Source organism: Crocodylus siamensis, chromosome 6, assembly GCF_052110815.1.
Source record: "Crocodylus siamensis isolate JL-2025a chromosome 6, ASM5211081v1, whole genome shotgun sequence".
NCBI lineage: Eukaryota > Metazoa > Chordata > Crocodylia > Crocodylidae > Crocodylus > Crocodylus siamensis.
Window position 1 is genome coordinate 6,158,430 of NC_143400.1, and position 15,864 is coordinate 6,174,293.

Here is a 15,864-nt window from a genome sequence, read left to right on the forward strand (position 1 = left end):
GAGGCTGCGGGGGACCGCCAGGGATGGGCCCGACAGCTGGAGGATGGCTGGGGGGGAGCTCTTCAACTGGGGGCCCGAGATGCTGGGGTGGGAGAGACCAGGGAATGGCTGCATGGCTAGGGGATGTTGTGGGGAGGACTGGGGAGGCTCTTCTGCTGTAGTCTGTGGGAGGCCGGTGGGGCTCTGGGGGTGGGAGGGCTCTTCTGCTAGGGCAGAGGTGCTAGGGTGGGAGCAGGACTATGGGGGCTCTTCTGCTGGGGCGGGGGGGGGACCAGAGGGGGTGGGGGGGGCTGGGGAAGGGGCTCGGGGCTTCTGATGCTGGGTTTTGGGGGTGCCCTGCCCCCACATTTCCCCCTCGAGGAGCCCTGGGGGGAGAGGTACTGCTCGGGACAACCGCAGCCAGGCAGCCCCCACCAGGCACGGGGAGAACAGGACTCCGTCTCCCAGCATGTCTTGCCCACCTCTCGCGAGACTTGGGGTCGCCATCGCCAGGGAAACGGCGCAGGCGCAAATTGGTGGCGGGGAGGGGCTGCGCTTCCGGGATGGAAGTTCGCGGCGGTAGCGGAGCGCGAGGGGGCCGCCGGGAGCTGTAGTCCGCGCGGGGCGGGGCGGGGCTTCAGCTGCCCAGCGTGCCCCGCGCGCAGCCCGCGCTCTCTGCCTCGCGCTCGCGGCGGCGGCGGCTTGTGAGGGGCGGCGGCGGCGGCTGAGGGGCCGCGGGGTCGCGGCGGGGGCGCCATGTCGGGCGAGGACGAGGCGGCTGAGCTCACTATCGCCGAGGACCTGGTGGTCACCAAGTACAAGATGGGCGGCGACATCGCTAACCGTGAGCGGCGCGGCCTGCGGCCCGGGCGGCCTAAGCCGGGGGGGCACGTGGCGGGGGGGGCATGTCTGCGGGGTGCCCCCCCTTCCCGGGAGGGGCGACGGGGCCTGGCGCGGGGAGGAAGGTGGGGGGCAAGGCAGGGGGCGGGGGGATGTCCCTTCCCCTTGTGCGGCTCCCCGGGTGCCCAGCGTGGGTCTGGCCCCAGCTCCCGTCTCCTTCCATTTCTTTCTCGTTTTCCTCCCTTGGTCTCTCCCTGTCTCTCTTCACTCTGCTCTGGAGCCGGCTGCGTTTGCACGTGGGCTCTGGCTTGGCCTCCTCGCAGGGATCGGCTCCTCCAGGACCCTGGGAGGGGGCTCGTTTTCCCCTCCCCTCTGTGCAGGGCACAGCCCTGGACTGTCCCCGGTTTGCCGAGCATCTCGGCCAGGGGCGATTTGAGGCAAGAACCCGGTAGCACGGGGGAACCGCGACCTCCCGTAGGATGAGCTGACCCACCCCGGTGTCTTCCCATCGGCTCCCGGCCGCAACGGTGACGCGAGCATTGGGTTTTCCCAGCCCCAACAAACCTGTCCGTCCCCATAACGCAATGGGTGTTTAGGGGGAACAGGCTTGCGTTTCTGGAGCGAGGCCCCACAGCGGCCATAAGAGACGCGACTAAAGCAGCGCTGCACAGCTGCTCCTTGTTCGCCGATCCCCACGCTGGGATCGGCCGCGGGTTCTCACTGTCTCCGTGTTCGTGCTGCCCGCACAGGTGGGCGTTAAAGACCTGTGGGCATCACATATTTTGCCAAAAGAAAACTTCTAAGCTCATAGCTGCTTAGGTCAAAGGAGGGAGGCTGAAGGAGCAGGGCAGGTTTCTAATTTAATTCTTGAAACAAATCCATTTCTCTGTATGGGGCGAACTGGCTGAAACCTTTCCAAGGCAAAGCTGCTTCTAGAGGTGTCTCTAGATGCGTCACAGCTGTCGCCCCCCACAACTGCTCTAGCGTCGGCTTTCCTGAATTGCCTTCGTTTTGGATGGGAGGTTTCTGTAATGTAACGTACGGTAGGCATGATGCAGCGCTTGACCTGCCGGTGCCTTTTATCCAGGACTGTAAAAACATTCGCTCAGTGTTGGCTTCCTGATCTCCTTGTGAAGCAGGTCAGGGTAGACGGGGAGGGGAAGGCAGATGTGCAGGGATGGCACGTGGCAAGCTAGGGGCAGGTGTGGGAGCACAGGTCGAGTGCCCTGGCTCCCAACCCCCTGCCTAGGGCCTGCTCACAGCCATCCAAGCCCTCTTGTGATCCCAGGGACTTCTGAGACCATTCTTCTGAGTTTGACCAGCACCACTTCTTTCCTTGATCCATTTATGGAGAGAAGCAGACCGTTTCTCTGATAGACTCTCAGCATTCTGCTACGACCCTTTGGCAAAACCCTAATAACCCGTCCAAAAACAGGTCCCCACCGCATAGTGGAAAGAGGGAATAAAACTTCCTATGACCCAGTGCGTGTAACACCACGAGTGTCAGGACATGCTCAGAGCTGCCAATCTGGCCTGTCCTTTGCGAGTGGGGGGGGACCAAAGGGGCTGCTGGGAGGATGGACGCAAGGTGCCAGGTGCACATGAGCACTTTCACCAGCCTGCTGCTGTGTTGATGCCAGGTGAAGTCTCCCACAGGGAATCTACATATAATAGCCCTTGGGCTCCCCAGAAGCAGCCTCTCCTCCCTTGATGTCTTATGTGCAGTGTCTACCAGGGCGTTCTTTTTTTTTCAGTCTTCTTTAGGCTTTTAAGGGAAAGAGACGTGTGGGAGTGGAGAATGGACAGGGATCTGACAGCTCAAGCCTCATGGTTGTGAGCAGTGTTCCCTCTAAGGTGTGTGGTGTGTGCGGCCATGCAGGCACACCTGTGCAGCCATGCACACCGTGCAGCTTAGAGGGAATGCTGGTTGGGAGTCCCTGTGCATGTGGCCTGATCATGTCCACTAAGCTGTCCCAAATGAACCCACGGGCCAGGCTTTTCTGTATTCATTGCACCAACTTTCTAGTGAAAAACAGCCCCCAGTTTTACTCTTAAACCCCCCTGCTCCTCCTCCCCACCCCACCCCCAGTTTAATTCACATGTATGTTCCCATTGACTGACGCTGGGTGTGTATTCTTGTTCAGGGGTCCTGCGTGCTGTGGTGGAGGCAGCTAAGTCTGGCGGGTCTGTTCTCAGCCTGTGCGAGATTGGAGATGCCATGATCATGGAAGAGACCGGCAAGATCTTCAAGAAGGAGAAAGAAATGAAAAAAGGTGAAGCCCTATCAGGGGCAGGGCTTCCAGTGGGAGCTTTTTGCTGTTTTGTCCTTGGTTGGGGCAATGGGCATACACAGAGATGGAGAGCCAGGTGGCTGTGCAAATCCAACCCACATTAGTCACTGCTGGAAAGCTTTGAGGGGCATCAGACCCTGGCCCATCCCCAGGCCTCTGCCATAGCCTCTCCCCATACAGCCTCATGCTGTAGTTTACCACTGTCCTCCCTGCTGGGGCAAGGCAGTCTCCAGTTGCACCAGGTGGTCTGTCGCTGACTACAGAACATTTTTGCCCAGGGCTCTGTGTCTTCTGTCTTCGGTCACCTGAAGTGTCTCTTCCGTGTGGTTTGTTAAAGTGTGTCTGTGTTGACACCGAGAGAGGCAGCGTGCTTAGTTTTGTGCCCGAAGGGCCTGGCAAGAGCAGAGTGCAACCCTTATCAAATCAGTGCTGCCATTGCCTTGCTGCATTAGGGTCCTGCCTTGGACACCTGGAGTAGCCATCCCCAGAGTCATCAACAGCTGGAAAAACTCATCTCACGGCCTTGACTTGCACAGGTGGAGGTGGAAGGCAGAACAAGGTCACCTGTAGAGCCCAGAGAAGAATTTGGGGCTCCAGTGCTCAGGCCACGCTGCCTTGTGGTTTCCTCTGCTTGTCTCTCTGCCTGTCACAAGCAGCTGGGCTGCTTCAGGCTCTCACGTGAGGAACGAGCTCTTCCTGGCGAGAGTAGTGTGTTCGGTTTAAGGCAGTGGTAAAAGGACAGTAAAACAGCAACTGTGGAAATCATGGGGTTGGGAGACGGCGACAAAACTGGTTCTGTTCCAGAGCTGGCCTGATTCAGCTGTGTCCAAAGCAGTCGTGCAGGTTGACAGCGATAAACCCTCCTGCCTTCAAGCCAGAAAAGGCACCAGGTGTTTACTTTATATGCAAATGATGGCGCTGCCCCTGCTGCCTTTGGGCTGAAACACGGCAGTAGCAAAGCGACAGAGCGGGGATAGAGCTGGCTCTGTTAGTGCAGGGGAAAGTTGCTGAGCTGGAACTTGACCAGTGCATGGCACCTTCAATGACCGCACATAATCAGAGCACAGGTGTTTTGCATCTCAGGTGCAAGACAGTGCTTCCAACAGTTCCACAACCCCTAGAGCTGAAGGAAGAGGAACAGATACTGGCCCCCTCCTCTTTGTCATAACCTGTTTTTGGATGTCTCCAGCTTAGCTGGAGAGCTGAGGGCATGCCCTGGGGCTGCCCCCGAGTCCTTCCATACCATACTTATGCCAGCCAGGTACAGCATGTTGGACCCCATGTGTCTGGGACAGGTCTTGGCTTTAAGTCTGTACTGTTTGCACCCCCGTGCAGATTGTCTACTGTGCTCTGACTTTGAATCAGGGGAGTGGGGGGTGCTTCCTGCTAGCACAGTGGAGTCAAAATCTGCCCCCTGGATATGTGCAGCTGGCCTGATCTCAGGGCCTCTTTTCCCTGCAGGCATCGCCTTCCCAACGAGTATATCAGTCAACAACTGCGTGTGTCACTTCTCCCCGCTGAAAAGTGACCAAGACTACATCCTCAAAGATGGAGACCTGGTCAAAATGTGAGTCCCCCGTTTGTTGCAAGTCTGCTGGTGGCTTCTGGCCTCTGCTGTTCCCTGCTACTTGATACCTAGCTCTCGCCTTGGCCAGCTAGCAAAGCGAAGCCTTTGAAATGGGCCTTGCTCCTCTGATGCTTGTTGAGGTCACAGAACTTTTCCTGAGCTGTGTGGCCAAATCGGTGACTTAATCTTCTTTGCATTACAGTGACCTGGGAGTCCACGTTGATGGCTTCATAGCAAATGTAGCACACAGTTTTGTCATCGATGCATCAAAGGTAGGTGTCTCTAAGTCTCACATGCTACTTCCAGGCCAGGTAAAGCAGAGACGGGATGAAAAGCCCTTGTACGTGAGTGCCAGCAGCTCCAGGCAGCAGAGCAGGATATGGCTGAAGTCTGCTGTAAAGTCTCCTGGGAGGTGAAATGTTCAAGCAGTAACAGTGAGCAAAGGGCATTGTGAAAAGTGCTCCAGCTTGTCTGGTGAAGGGTTCATGGGTAGATGCTTGTGCAAGACAGTAGGACACATTGGGAAGAGATGATGAGTCTGCTGAGTTGCTGTAACTGCGCTCCCTGTGTGCTTTGCCAGGAGAGGCCTGGGGGTGCAGGACAGACTGGCCCAGAGTGTTTGCCTGCATCTTCTGCTGGCTGAAGTGGTGACCCTTGTTTCTTCTGCCCCCTTGGAAAGCTGCTGCTCTCACCTCTGCAGCCCAAGGCCCGAGGGGACTTGCAGGGCAAGTTAAAGCCTTTTCTGCCCTCCATCATGCTAGTGAAACTTGTCTCCACTAGTTGCACATGGTCAGGGCTGCAGAGTGCAGACAGCCCCAGTGCAGCTGGCAGTTGGTGTGATGCTGCTTCATCTATGCAGGCAGAGTTCACAGGACCAGCAGCCTTAGCGCAAATGTGGGAAACTCATCATTTTGACCTGTTTTTTTTTTGTAGTTTTACTGTGGCCCTTGGAGGAGGATGTCAGGATGAGAGGTATAGAAGGTTTCCTGCTGCCTGGATACAATGTAAACACGAGCTAGTGGGAGGCAAGGCTGAGAGTAGCATTTTGGAGTCCTTGCTGTGCTGGGGATAGAGCAGCTTCTTGGCTTTGTCCTGTACAGCGCTAGTGTCAGGCAGCAGTGGATGTAATGTCCAGGGCTCCCGTAGATCTCTCTTAAGTGATGGCACTCTAATGGAGCAGAGCGTCCTAGAGGATTGAGCTCTCCACACTGTGGCTCTCGGACTAAGGCGTGCAGGGAGAGGATTGGGTCTGGACCATTTCCATGCCTGGATCTGTGCAGGCAGCAGGTCCCTGTGGAAAACCCACCCTTTTCTTCCAGGAAAACTCAGTGACGGGTCGCAAAGCTGATGTCATCCGAGCAGCTCACCTCTGCGCTGAAGCTGCCTTGCGTCTGGTCAAACCCGGGAACCAGGTGAGTGAGGCTGTTGGGGCAGAACTGCAGCCCCCACACTTGTCCTGCCACCCTGTGAGGGTAGGAGTTAGCATGTGACCTCCTCTGGGATCAGTCCTCCATGCGAAGAATCTGTCCAGCTGGCTGCCGTACTTAGGGAGCCCCACAGCAGCTGGTGCAATTTGCTCCAGCTTTGAAGCTAGGAACAGTTTGTTGCCCAGGACTTGGTCCCTGTCTCTGCCACTGACATCGGGCAAGTCATTTTAATATCGTTAAGCCACACCAGCAAATGGAGACGTAATCCCTCCCTTCATCCCTTCGCAGTGCAGCTTCCTGGGTGCTCGTTACTGTGTTTTGCTTCGGGGGGTGCCCTGTGCTGCTGCTGGGAAACGGATTGCTTTTGTCTCTAAGGCACTGTCTCATTACCTCTGCTGAAGACTTTGACTTGTGGGACTGGCAGGTGCCAGGATCTCATGTGGGGGAGCCTGCTGATGGCACCACCATGCAGTTGGACCCGGTCCTTTATACGTCTGCCATTGAGGCTCATATCTGACCTTGTCTCCCTCTGCTCTTATTTCCCAGAACACACAAGTGACAGACGCCTGGAACAAAATAGCCCATTCGTTTAACTGCACACCCATCGAAGGTAAAGGCCACAGGGTGGAGCAGAGGGTGGTAGTGTCATTCAGTCCATTCAGGCCAAGTCCTGAAAAGTGTCCACAATTATGAGCCCTCGACACTGTCACAGCCGTAAATGCCACAAGCCACGGCTCCAGCACGTCCCTGTGGAAGCTCTCGGGACTCATCCCTGTCTGTTCTGCTCCCCTTGGAGAGCTGTGATTTTGCGGGGGGGGAGCAAGGGCTGCAGCACCCTGTCCTGTGCTCATGGGACCGCTTGCAAACCCTTGGGTGAATTGCTGGCCGCTGTGCTTCTGGCTGCCCCTCGCATGCCAAAGACAAACATCTTGGCAGTGGCAGAGCGTTCAGAGAAACTTGGCTGGAAGAGGCTGGGTTTTAGCTGCCCCATCCATCAAACTCCCGACTGGCCTGCACTTCCCACAGCACTGCTGGCTGAGAACAGGCAGTCGCTGTGGAAGCATCTTAGAAAGGTTCAGGCCGGGAGCTAGTGACAGGTCACCCATCCGTGGCATTTAATGCAGCCATCACATCTCTGAGCTGTTTTTGCCAGTCCCTCACTTCAGCAACATATAACTCAGTCCCTGATCATTTAAGCTGTCTTAATCACCTTGCTGGTGTGGTCTGAGTTCCCCTGGGGGAGCGGCCATTCCACACGGGGATGGTGTGCAGGGCTTTGCTGCTTTCTCCGGGGGAAAAACATGGCATCAGCTGCAGCGAGGAGGTGGGCTCTCATGCTGGCAGGGGAATCCAAGCATCCATTGTTTTGGAAACAGTCTTGTGCAGTAATTACCTGGCGGCTGGCAGCAGCCAGGGGTGCAGCTCAAGGGAACAGTCCAGGCTGGTTCTGCACCCCTCTTGACAGCAGTCCTTACAGGATGTGGGCATGCTGATTTCCTTGCTGGGTCAGTGGCTTGGGGAGCAGAAGAGGGATGTGGGGGCCCCCCAATCTGTGCAACTGGAAGGTAGGAAGGAAGGAAGGAACGAGGGTTCAGGTGAAGAATTACACGTAGGTGCTCTGATATTTATGCAGTGCAGGGAGGACATGAGCAGCATAGATGCTGAAAGTTTTCCCGTAGAGGCTGTTGCCCCTAGAGACACCTAGGCATGTGTTAGCTGGGGTTGTGTGATGCCACAATTCCAGCATCTGATATTAGAGACTGGAAGGAAGAAACACATGCTCCTTCAAACTGTGACTGGGGCACTGGGCAGGTACTTGTGAATTTGCCCCTGAGTCCTTGGGCTCTGCTAGTCCGAGCACTGTGTTGGGAGCTGGTGGCAACAGGGCTCATTCCCACCTGTGCTTTTCACTTGAGGGTTGTGGTCACTCTGCTGTCCAGGGAGAGCTGGGTATGAAGTGCTTGAAGACCCCCCAATGCAGGAGGCTGGGGAAGGGCAAACTGTCTCACATCTTGGCTTTGCCATTCTCCCTGGAGCAGAAGGGTGAAGCACAGAGTTTGGGGCCTTAATAATGCAAGTCACGGTGGGGTGGGTTCGTGGCTCTGAGACACTCATGGATTTTCTTCTGGCAGGGATGCTGTCACATCAGCTGAAACAGCATGTGATCGACGGGGAAAAAACCATCATTCAGAATCCGACAGACCAGCAAAAGTGAGTCCCCTCTGGGGTGGCTGTTCCTGGGAGCTGGGAATTACTTGGCAAATTGTTTTGCTTCTCTGGTCCTGGGCTGTGGTCCTGGGTGTGTGGTGGGGGGTATGTTAGGTGTGAATCTTCCATTTCCCATCCCCTTAGTGCCATCAAGATTCTGCCTTTGCAGCTTAATTGGGGAAGTTGTTACTAAAAGTCATTACCTTCTACAACTCAGCCCTGGCACCCAGGAATGGAATTGGTTTTGGTCCAGTTTGTAGGTGTTCCCATTGCTCATTCAGCCTGGCTACTAGCAAAAGAGGCAGCTGTTGGTAGCTAAAGCAGTGGTTTTCTTGTGCGAAGTGAATGTACTTCGTTAGGAACAAGGTGGAGATCAGCCCCTCACATGAGTTGCTGAGGAGTTTGTAGGTGGTGATGGCTTGGTCACATCTTGGACTGCTTTGGACTAGGTGCCCAAAACATCATGTCCCTTCCTCTTTCAGCAGCACCTTCCCCCTCTCCTGGGCTGCGTCAAGGCTGGTGTGACTCTAAACATTATCTTTGGCTCGTAGGCCCTGAGAGACGGGTACCCTGTTCTCACACTTGAAGCTCAGCCTAGGACAGGGGACTGCTGAGGGGGGACCCACCTGGCACATATGCTGTGCTCTGGTCACTGGCCAGACTTTTGCTTTGCAGGAAGGACCACGAAAAAGCTGAGTTTGAGGTTCACGAAGTTTACGCCGTTGACGTTCTCGTCAGCACTGGGGAGGGGAAGGTGAGTGTCATTCAGGTCCATGGCCCAATGGCTTCAGAATGACCACATAAGCAAAGCTCAGTGCTGAAAGCCAGTGCTCTTGGCTCCTGACTCCATCCAGGTCACCTTGCTGTGCTAGTTGCTCAGGTCTTGGCTTCCTGACTTGAATGGAGAGTCCCCTCATGGTGGGCCAGGGCACCAAGGTGCAGTGAGGCACCTGATTCCAGAGGGCAGGGCTGTCTCCGTGACCTGCCTGACTCTCTCTTTAGGCAAAGGACGCTGGACAGAGAACCACGATTTATAAGCGCGACCCCTCCAAGCAGTACGGCTTGAAAATGAAAACCTCCCGTGCCTTTTTCAGTGAGGTGGAGAGGCGCTTCGACACGATGCCATTCACTCTCAGGTACGTATGGGCACTGCCTCCAACCCGCCTGGACCCTGAGAGAGATGCCTGCAGCAGATCAAACCTTACTTATTCCTCAGTCCCAGTGGGAACAGGTCTTTGCTGCAGAGTGCCATGCAAACGGGGGAGATAGCAGCGTCATGCCCCAGCTCTGGCAGGCCCCACTCAGAGTCATGTTTGTGAACATCCTGGGCCTTGAGGGATGGGAGCCTGGGGCACTGAAACAAGGGAAAGTGTGGCTGTGCTGACCTCGATCTTGAATCTGCTGGGGTTGCAACCAGGCTTCCCCTGCTCTTGGGAGGGTGGTGGGAGTTTGGGTTGTAGGCAGGATTTGCATTGAGGACTTTGTCTCCCCTGCAGGGCGTTTGAGGATGAGAAGAAAGCCCGGATGGGGGTGGTGGAATGCGCCAAACATGAGCTGCTCCAGCCTTTCAATGTCCTCTATGATAAAGAAGGTGAGTGCTGTCTGGGTCAGAGAACAGCTCCCAATCCCCTGGGTCCTACCTGCCTTGCAGGTGCGCTGTCCAGGTCTGCCTGTCGGGTGCTCTACCTGAGGGAGCAGAAGCAGCTGTTGGCCCACAGCCCCATGGTTCTCGTATTTGTGGCACCATTAGAGTCCCTGGGGTGGTGACCACAGTCCCCTCTGACTAGAGCCCCCCATGACTCTGCTTTCCGGTTCCAGGGGAGTTTGTTGCCCAGTTCAAGTTCACAGTGCTTCTAATGCCCAACGGCCCCATGCGGATAACCAGCGGCCCCTTCGAGCCTGAGCTCTACAAGTCTGAGTTCGAGGTGCAGGACGCAGAGCTGAAGGTCAGTCCTGGTTCCACCAGGTTTTCCCCCCAGACCATGACCTCAGTGTCACCCCTTGGCTAGAATGGTCTCCCAGCCGGAGGAGACAGCTCCTACCAGGATTGCATGGGGGCCTGGGGAGGCATCCGGGGACAGGCATCGAATGCAGTATCCTGAACATCAGCAAAGGTTTTTTTCATCACCCCACCTGGGACTGCAAATCTGCAGGCTGCCTTCATGGCAGTGGTAGCAAGGGCCCTCTGTCCAGGCACACGGGGTTGGGAAGGGTTCTAGTCATCTACAAGCAGGGGACACCTCTGTCACTGGCACCAGTGGAGGCCTGGCTCAACGAGGCACATTCCCCATCCTCCCCTTGCCGCCCTGTCCCACCGCCCCCAGCAAAGCCAAGAGCGTGCCTCAAACTCTGCACATCCCCCTGTCCCCAGGCACTTCTACAAAGTTCTGCGAGCCGGAAGACCCAGAAAAAGAAGAAAAAGAAGGTAATGGAGCTGGGTCCTTGAGCGGCTGCATCTTATGAGGTTATCATGTGATCCCATAACAGGGCCAAGCACGGCTCTTATGCCCGGGTGGGGGAACACCATTGTCCACAGTGGTGTCAGGCCCGTGTGGATGAAGGAGTGTTGGTGGCAGTAGGAATCCAGCTGCTGCTCCGGTCCCTGAGGGGTGATGGGGCCACATCTGCCTGGCAATGCTTGGGTGTGACCAGGGTCTCCAAGGCCGCATATCTGTAAGGGGCTGGAAGCAGCTGAATGGAACTGTACCCAGGCCCCAACAGCACGAGGGCGCCCATGGGCTCAGCTGGCTGCTTTGCAGCCTCAAGGCTGCCCCTGTGGCTCAAGGGGCCATGCTGCACCAATGACTGTTTGGGGCCTGTGCTTACGCCTCCGGGTCTCTTCCCTCTCAACCCTAGGCCTCCAAGAACGCCGAGAACGCTACCACGGGGGAGACGGCTGAGGAGAACGAAACCGGTGACTGAGCAAGCCCCGCTCCCCTCCCATAGTGCCCGCGTCTCACGCCCCGACTGAAACCAACCTGGCGCTGTTTGTCTCTACCACCGCGAGCAAACCGCCTGGACGTCCCACCAACTCCAGCCCGCTCTGCCACTGGGGGAGGCTCCCTCCGACCACACCACCAAGCTACGAAAACAATAAAATCAGGAGTAAAACCCAGTATAGAGCCCCTTTTTCTAACCTCCCCTGACCCTCCATACAGGGGCACAACTGCCCCTGCTGGGGGAGGGAGTGGAGAGAGCTCAACGCCCTTTCCCCCTTCTCCCTGTTTCCCATTTCTTTCTTCCACAGACTTTTCTCCCTCCAAGTCTGGCTACTGTTGCACCCGCTGGGCTAAGCCAGCTGCCCTGTAGCCCCTCCCTGCCTGTGAGGCCTGCGTCTCCCACCCCTCACCTCCACACAATGTTTTTTTGCCCTGCTCCCCCCCCCCTTTTTTTTTTCCTTTTAAGCCTGTTGGGTTTGAATCTCGGGAGAGGCCGCATCGTGTCCCTGGCGGCAGTGGAGTTCTGTTCAGCGTTGGTTTGCCTATAAACTCTATTTTTTAATACTGGCTGTGATCTGCGTGTTTTTAATCGACTCTCCAAGCCCCCTTTTGAGCTGTCCTCGCTCCGCACACTCGGAGCAGAGGCCCTTCTGTCTCCAGACCCTGCCCCAAAGCCTTTGGGTGGGTGTTTGCTGGTGGGGTTTTTTTTTAAGCACCCCTGTGTCATAGGGGTCTGTGACAACCGCTCATGCGCAGCAGGCGCTTGTTCCCTATCCCTCACCCTGCTCCTTGCTGGGAGTGCAGCAGCCTGTCTTTGTTCATCTTCATCCACAACGATCTTTTCTTCTACAAAGGCTATCGCTGTTCTGTAACCACGTGGGGCCTCGGCTGGGCCCCTGGCAGCTGGGGCTGGGGAGCACATCTCAGGGGGACGGGCAGAGGCTGCAACACGGGAGTCTGAAGTGGGGCCATGCCTCCTTCCCCTGCTGCCAAAGTGTCCATCAATAAAAGGAAATGAAACGCTGAGGTTTTTCTCCCTGATTTTTTTTCCCCACCCCCTCTCCCCATCCCTGACCTGCCAGCTTTTGGAAGGGGCCTTTGGGAGTGTGGATAGGGATGGAGACACGGCGAGGGATGCTCTGAACAGAAGCAGGCTCTGAAATCGCCTATGGCTTAGTTTAGGCAGCTCCATGAACTCGAGGGGAAAGGCAGAGCCCTTGTTCCCCGCCAGGAACGTTTTGGCACCTATAAGCAATACTCTGCTGCAAAGGGGGGCCAGAGTGAACCACTCTGCTCTCCCCACAAGGATTCACAGACCACTGAGACTCAGAGGTTTATTTAATTTTCTATTCCTTTTCGATACCAAACTGTACCTCTTGATACAAGACAAAAGGCAAAAATGCTCTGGTTGTTAAAACAGAAATGCTCTGTAACTGACTGACTTTTTTTTTTCCAAATAAAATTGGCTTAGTGACGTTTCTGGACAGAAGGATGGGTCTGCTGCTTGGGGGTGCGGCAGGGTGGGTGGGGGTGACTCTTGCTAGGATCCTTCCAACCACTGTTTTTTCCAGGAGGTTGAAAGTGGCTTTGAAATGCGCCTATCTCTGGGGTGTGCTGGGAATGGTGTGGGAGGGGTGCTTTCAGTAGGGGCAAATGCTTTGAGCAGGGGTGTGACTTTCTTCCCAACCCTCATTTTTTGTGATTTGGAGCTGAGACTAAAGGAGATTCCTCCTTCTCTGCCTCTGGGTTCATCTCCCAGGAGCCGTGGAGGTGTTAAACCTGGACACAGAGCTGCTTAAATTTCCCAGGGGGCGAGTGGGACCAAGGGGGGCTGCTGAAACCACTGGCCCAGCTGGCCACCCTGTCTGGCCCCAGTAGGAGTGGGTGCAGGGAGCTGTTTGCTCTGGGTTGTGGGCACAGTATGGATTTTCAGGTGACGTTGGCACCAGGCTGCCCGCGGGTGTCGATGCAGGGGGCTTTGGGCACTGCAGCGTCCCCCCACTTTGGCATCTGAGTGTCACCAGCAGCGTTTGGGTGATGCCGCAGTGTTGGGTACAATAGGGCTGGCAGCATGCTCGTGTGTTTGTGCATGGTCACTTGTGCTTTAGCTTGGTATATGTGTGTGCACGGACACTTGTAAATCAGCTCAACACAGCTGTGTGCATAAGCACCTGTGCTTTGGCCTTGTGCACCCCTGCATGTGCACAGAGCCTTGTGCTTTGGCGTTGCATGAGTGTGTGTGGACACACGTGGTTTGGCTTTGCACGCCCCAGTGCTCTGGCTCTGCCCATTTGTGTCTTGGCTTCGCACGTACTCGCGTGTGCACGGGGCTCGTGCCCCCGCTCGAGCCAAGGCCGCCGCCTCGCTTACCCCAGGGGACGGTGACCGCCTGGATTCAAAATGGAGGCCAGAGGCGACGCGCAGAGCGACCTACACTTCCCAGGACGCCCCGCGGCGGGAGGAACTACATTTCCCGTCATGTCTCGGGGGAAGAGGGGCGTGGCCCCACTCTGTGACGTCACCCCCCTCCTGGAACAGGGTTATAAATAGCGGCGGGTGGGGGAGCGCGGGTCTCTCGCAGCCGCTACCGCCGCCATCTTGTCGGTGGCTATCGCCATCTGTCTGCATCCGGCGCCAGCGCCGCTGCCCGCCCGCGGGGACTGAGCCCGGGGCCTCGGGCCCGTCATGAGAGCCAAGGTGAGGCGAGGATGGCGGCGCGGCGTTGGCGCGGGTGGGCGGGAGTGAGGCTGCGGCCTAGGCGGCTGCTGGAGCCTGCGGTTGTGGCCTGGCCCTGCCCGGGAGGGCTGCCCTCGCCCTGGGGGTACGAGGTGCCCCCCCCCACTCACAGTGGACATCGGGGGGAGCTCTGCTCGTATCTACCCCTGTGGGGGTGGAGGGGGGCAGGAAGGAGATCCCCACGTGCCTGGTGTCCCTGGGCTGCCTTGTGTAGTCCCCCAAGCCAGGCCTGGCTCAGTTCCTCGGGGGGGGGGGCTCCAGGGGCTGCTCTGACTCAAGTTTTTTCTCCTCTGCTTCCTCCCTTCAGTGGCGAAAGAAGCGGATGCGCAGGTAGGTGTCTGTGCTGCTCCAGCCTTGCATGCTGTCTTGGCTGCTGAAATCCGGCCTCTGGGGCTGGCCTCAGACGTTCCCTCTGCTCGCAGCTCTAAATATGGGGTTGGAAGGCAGCCTTGCATCTGCTTCTGGTTCCCGGTGTCCTTGTCCACAGCCTCTCCATGCCAGGGTTGTGGATAGGGCATAGGGTTCTGCAGGACAACACCTGCAAAGTGGGGGGGGACAAAGCTTTGGGCAGAGGTCCTGGCTCTTCCCAACATTATCCTTATGCTGGCAAGAGGTGGATCTCTTCTCCTGGGAGAAGGGCATAAAGGCCCATCCCTAAGAATCTCTGTCTTGAGTTTAAGGGTGGCTTCCCTCCTGCAGCAAGGCCTTGGCTGGATCAGGCTCACAGTTGATACCCAAAGACGTTGCTCCCCACGACCCCGCCAGTGGCTTTTCTAGGTGACAAGTTGATCGGTCAACTTGAACAGCGCAAAAGCCACTTGTGTTTGGGGGGTGGCAGGTGTGGAGTCAGACTGCATTCACCACAGGCTGGTGGAGTTGCCAGATCATAGGGAGATGCAGGACACTAGCAGGAGCTACTCTGAAGTGGGGGAGCATTTAAATTTGCAGCAAAAGAGCTCTTCTGGCCCAAATTGGCTGCTGCCCTTGGTGCTGTCTCCTCATGGGTAGGCCTAAAACATCCATTTCGAGCTGGAAAGGTGAGCGCAGGAATAGGCTTTGTCTGGCTGTTATAAATTGACATCAGAAAAACCTTAATAACTAATTGGTGCCTTGTAACTTCCATGTTTATTTCAAGTGATTTTAAAATGGCAGTGGGGCTTAAACCCAGGTAGCTCCTGTTGCAGAGGCTTTGCATTGTCTGAGACTGAGGGGCTTGTAAACATGGTTTGTCTTGGTGCTGCTTTGTGGGGCAGGGTGATACTGTCCTGCATCTCTTGCCTTGGGGTTGTGCAGTGCATGTGTGTAGCTTTGCATTCGTCCATTTCTTTAATAGTGTAAATGGCCCAATTCTATAGAAGCTGGGCTGGCCCTGGGGACCTGCTACAGCCCTTATCCCAGCTTGCTGTTTAGCTAGCTCCCATACTGATACTCTCCTGCCCTGGGGCTTGCAAGGGTGGGGTTGGGTTGGGTTGTGAGGACATTGCTGTGATAAGTGAAACCCTTGTCTCTCTCAGGCTGAAGCGCAAGAGGAGGAAGATGAGGCAGAGGTCTAAGTAGACATCTCTGGAGCTGCTGCTGAGGCTGTAAAGCGGAGCATAGGACATCGGAGCCAAGGGTGCTGCTCTCCAGGCCAGGCCGATCTGCTTCTCAGATGCAGCAAGATGACAACCTTGTTTCCAAGCAGTCACCTTGGACCAAAGTGTGGAAGACTTGGCCCCTGCAGGTGCACCCTGAGCTTGGGCGTTCTGGACTGGCTCTGTTCTTGTAGCTGGATGTAGCAAGCGTCCCAGAAATAAACCCAGTTTGATTTGGGAATTCTGCTTTGGGTCTCCTTTTAACTGCGCTGAGTTGTTTTGTTTTTTTGTTTTTTTTTGTTT

General features: G+C 56.3%; 1 protein-coding gene and 1 long non-coding RNA gene across 2 annotated transcripts; both read left to right on the forward strand.

Annotated features, from left to right (window-relative positions):
* The first annotated feature begins 629 nt into the window (after window positions 1-629).
* On the forward strand, window positions 630-11,818 carry PA2G4 (proliferation-associated 2G4). The gene is made up of 13 exons (XM_090053226.1): window positions 630-823; window positions 2,964-3,092; window positions 4,572-4,677; window positions 4,880-4,949; window positions 5,997-6,089; window positions 6,651-6,714; window positions 8,237-8,315; window positions 8,988-9,066; window positions 9,315-9,448; window positions 9,809-9,903; window positions 10,131-10,258; window positions 10,684-10,737; window positions 11,169-11,818. Exons 1-13 carry the CDS (start codon window positions 736-738, stop codon window positions 11,232-11,234), a joined length of 1,185 nt encoding a protein of 394 aa, XP_089909352.1. The 5' UTR covers window positions 630-735; the 3' UTR covers window positions 11,235-11,818.
* A 1,991-nt stretch (window positions 11,819-13,809) lies between these two features.
* Window positions 13,810-15,802, forward strand: LOC149860724 (uncharacterized). The gene is made up of 3 exons (XR_016443008.1): window positions 13,810-13,948; window positions 14,295-14,317; window positions 15,502-15,802. It is a non-coding gene; the product is annotated as an uncharacterized LOC149860724 (long non-coding RNA).
* The last annotated feature ends 62 nt before the right edge of the window (window positions 15,803-15,864 follow it).

What these genes read in the sequence shown, in the direction of transcription:
- PA2G4 (XM_090053226.1), top strand. Translation starts at nt 736, where the DNA reads ATGTCGGGCGAGGACGAGGCGGCTGAGCTCACTATCGCCGAGGACCTG. An exon ending in GGAGAAAGAAATGAAAAAAG is followed by an intron (nt 3,093 to 4,571) that starts GTGAAGCCCTAT and finishes TTTTCCCTGCAG; the next exon opens with GCATCGCCTTCCCAACGAGT. An exon ending in TCAGCACTGGGGAGGGGAAG is followed by an intron (nt 9,067 to 9,314) that starts GTGAGTGTCATT and finishes CTCTCTCTTTAG; the next exon opens with GCAAAGGACGCTGGACAGAG.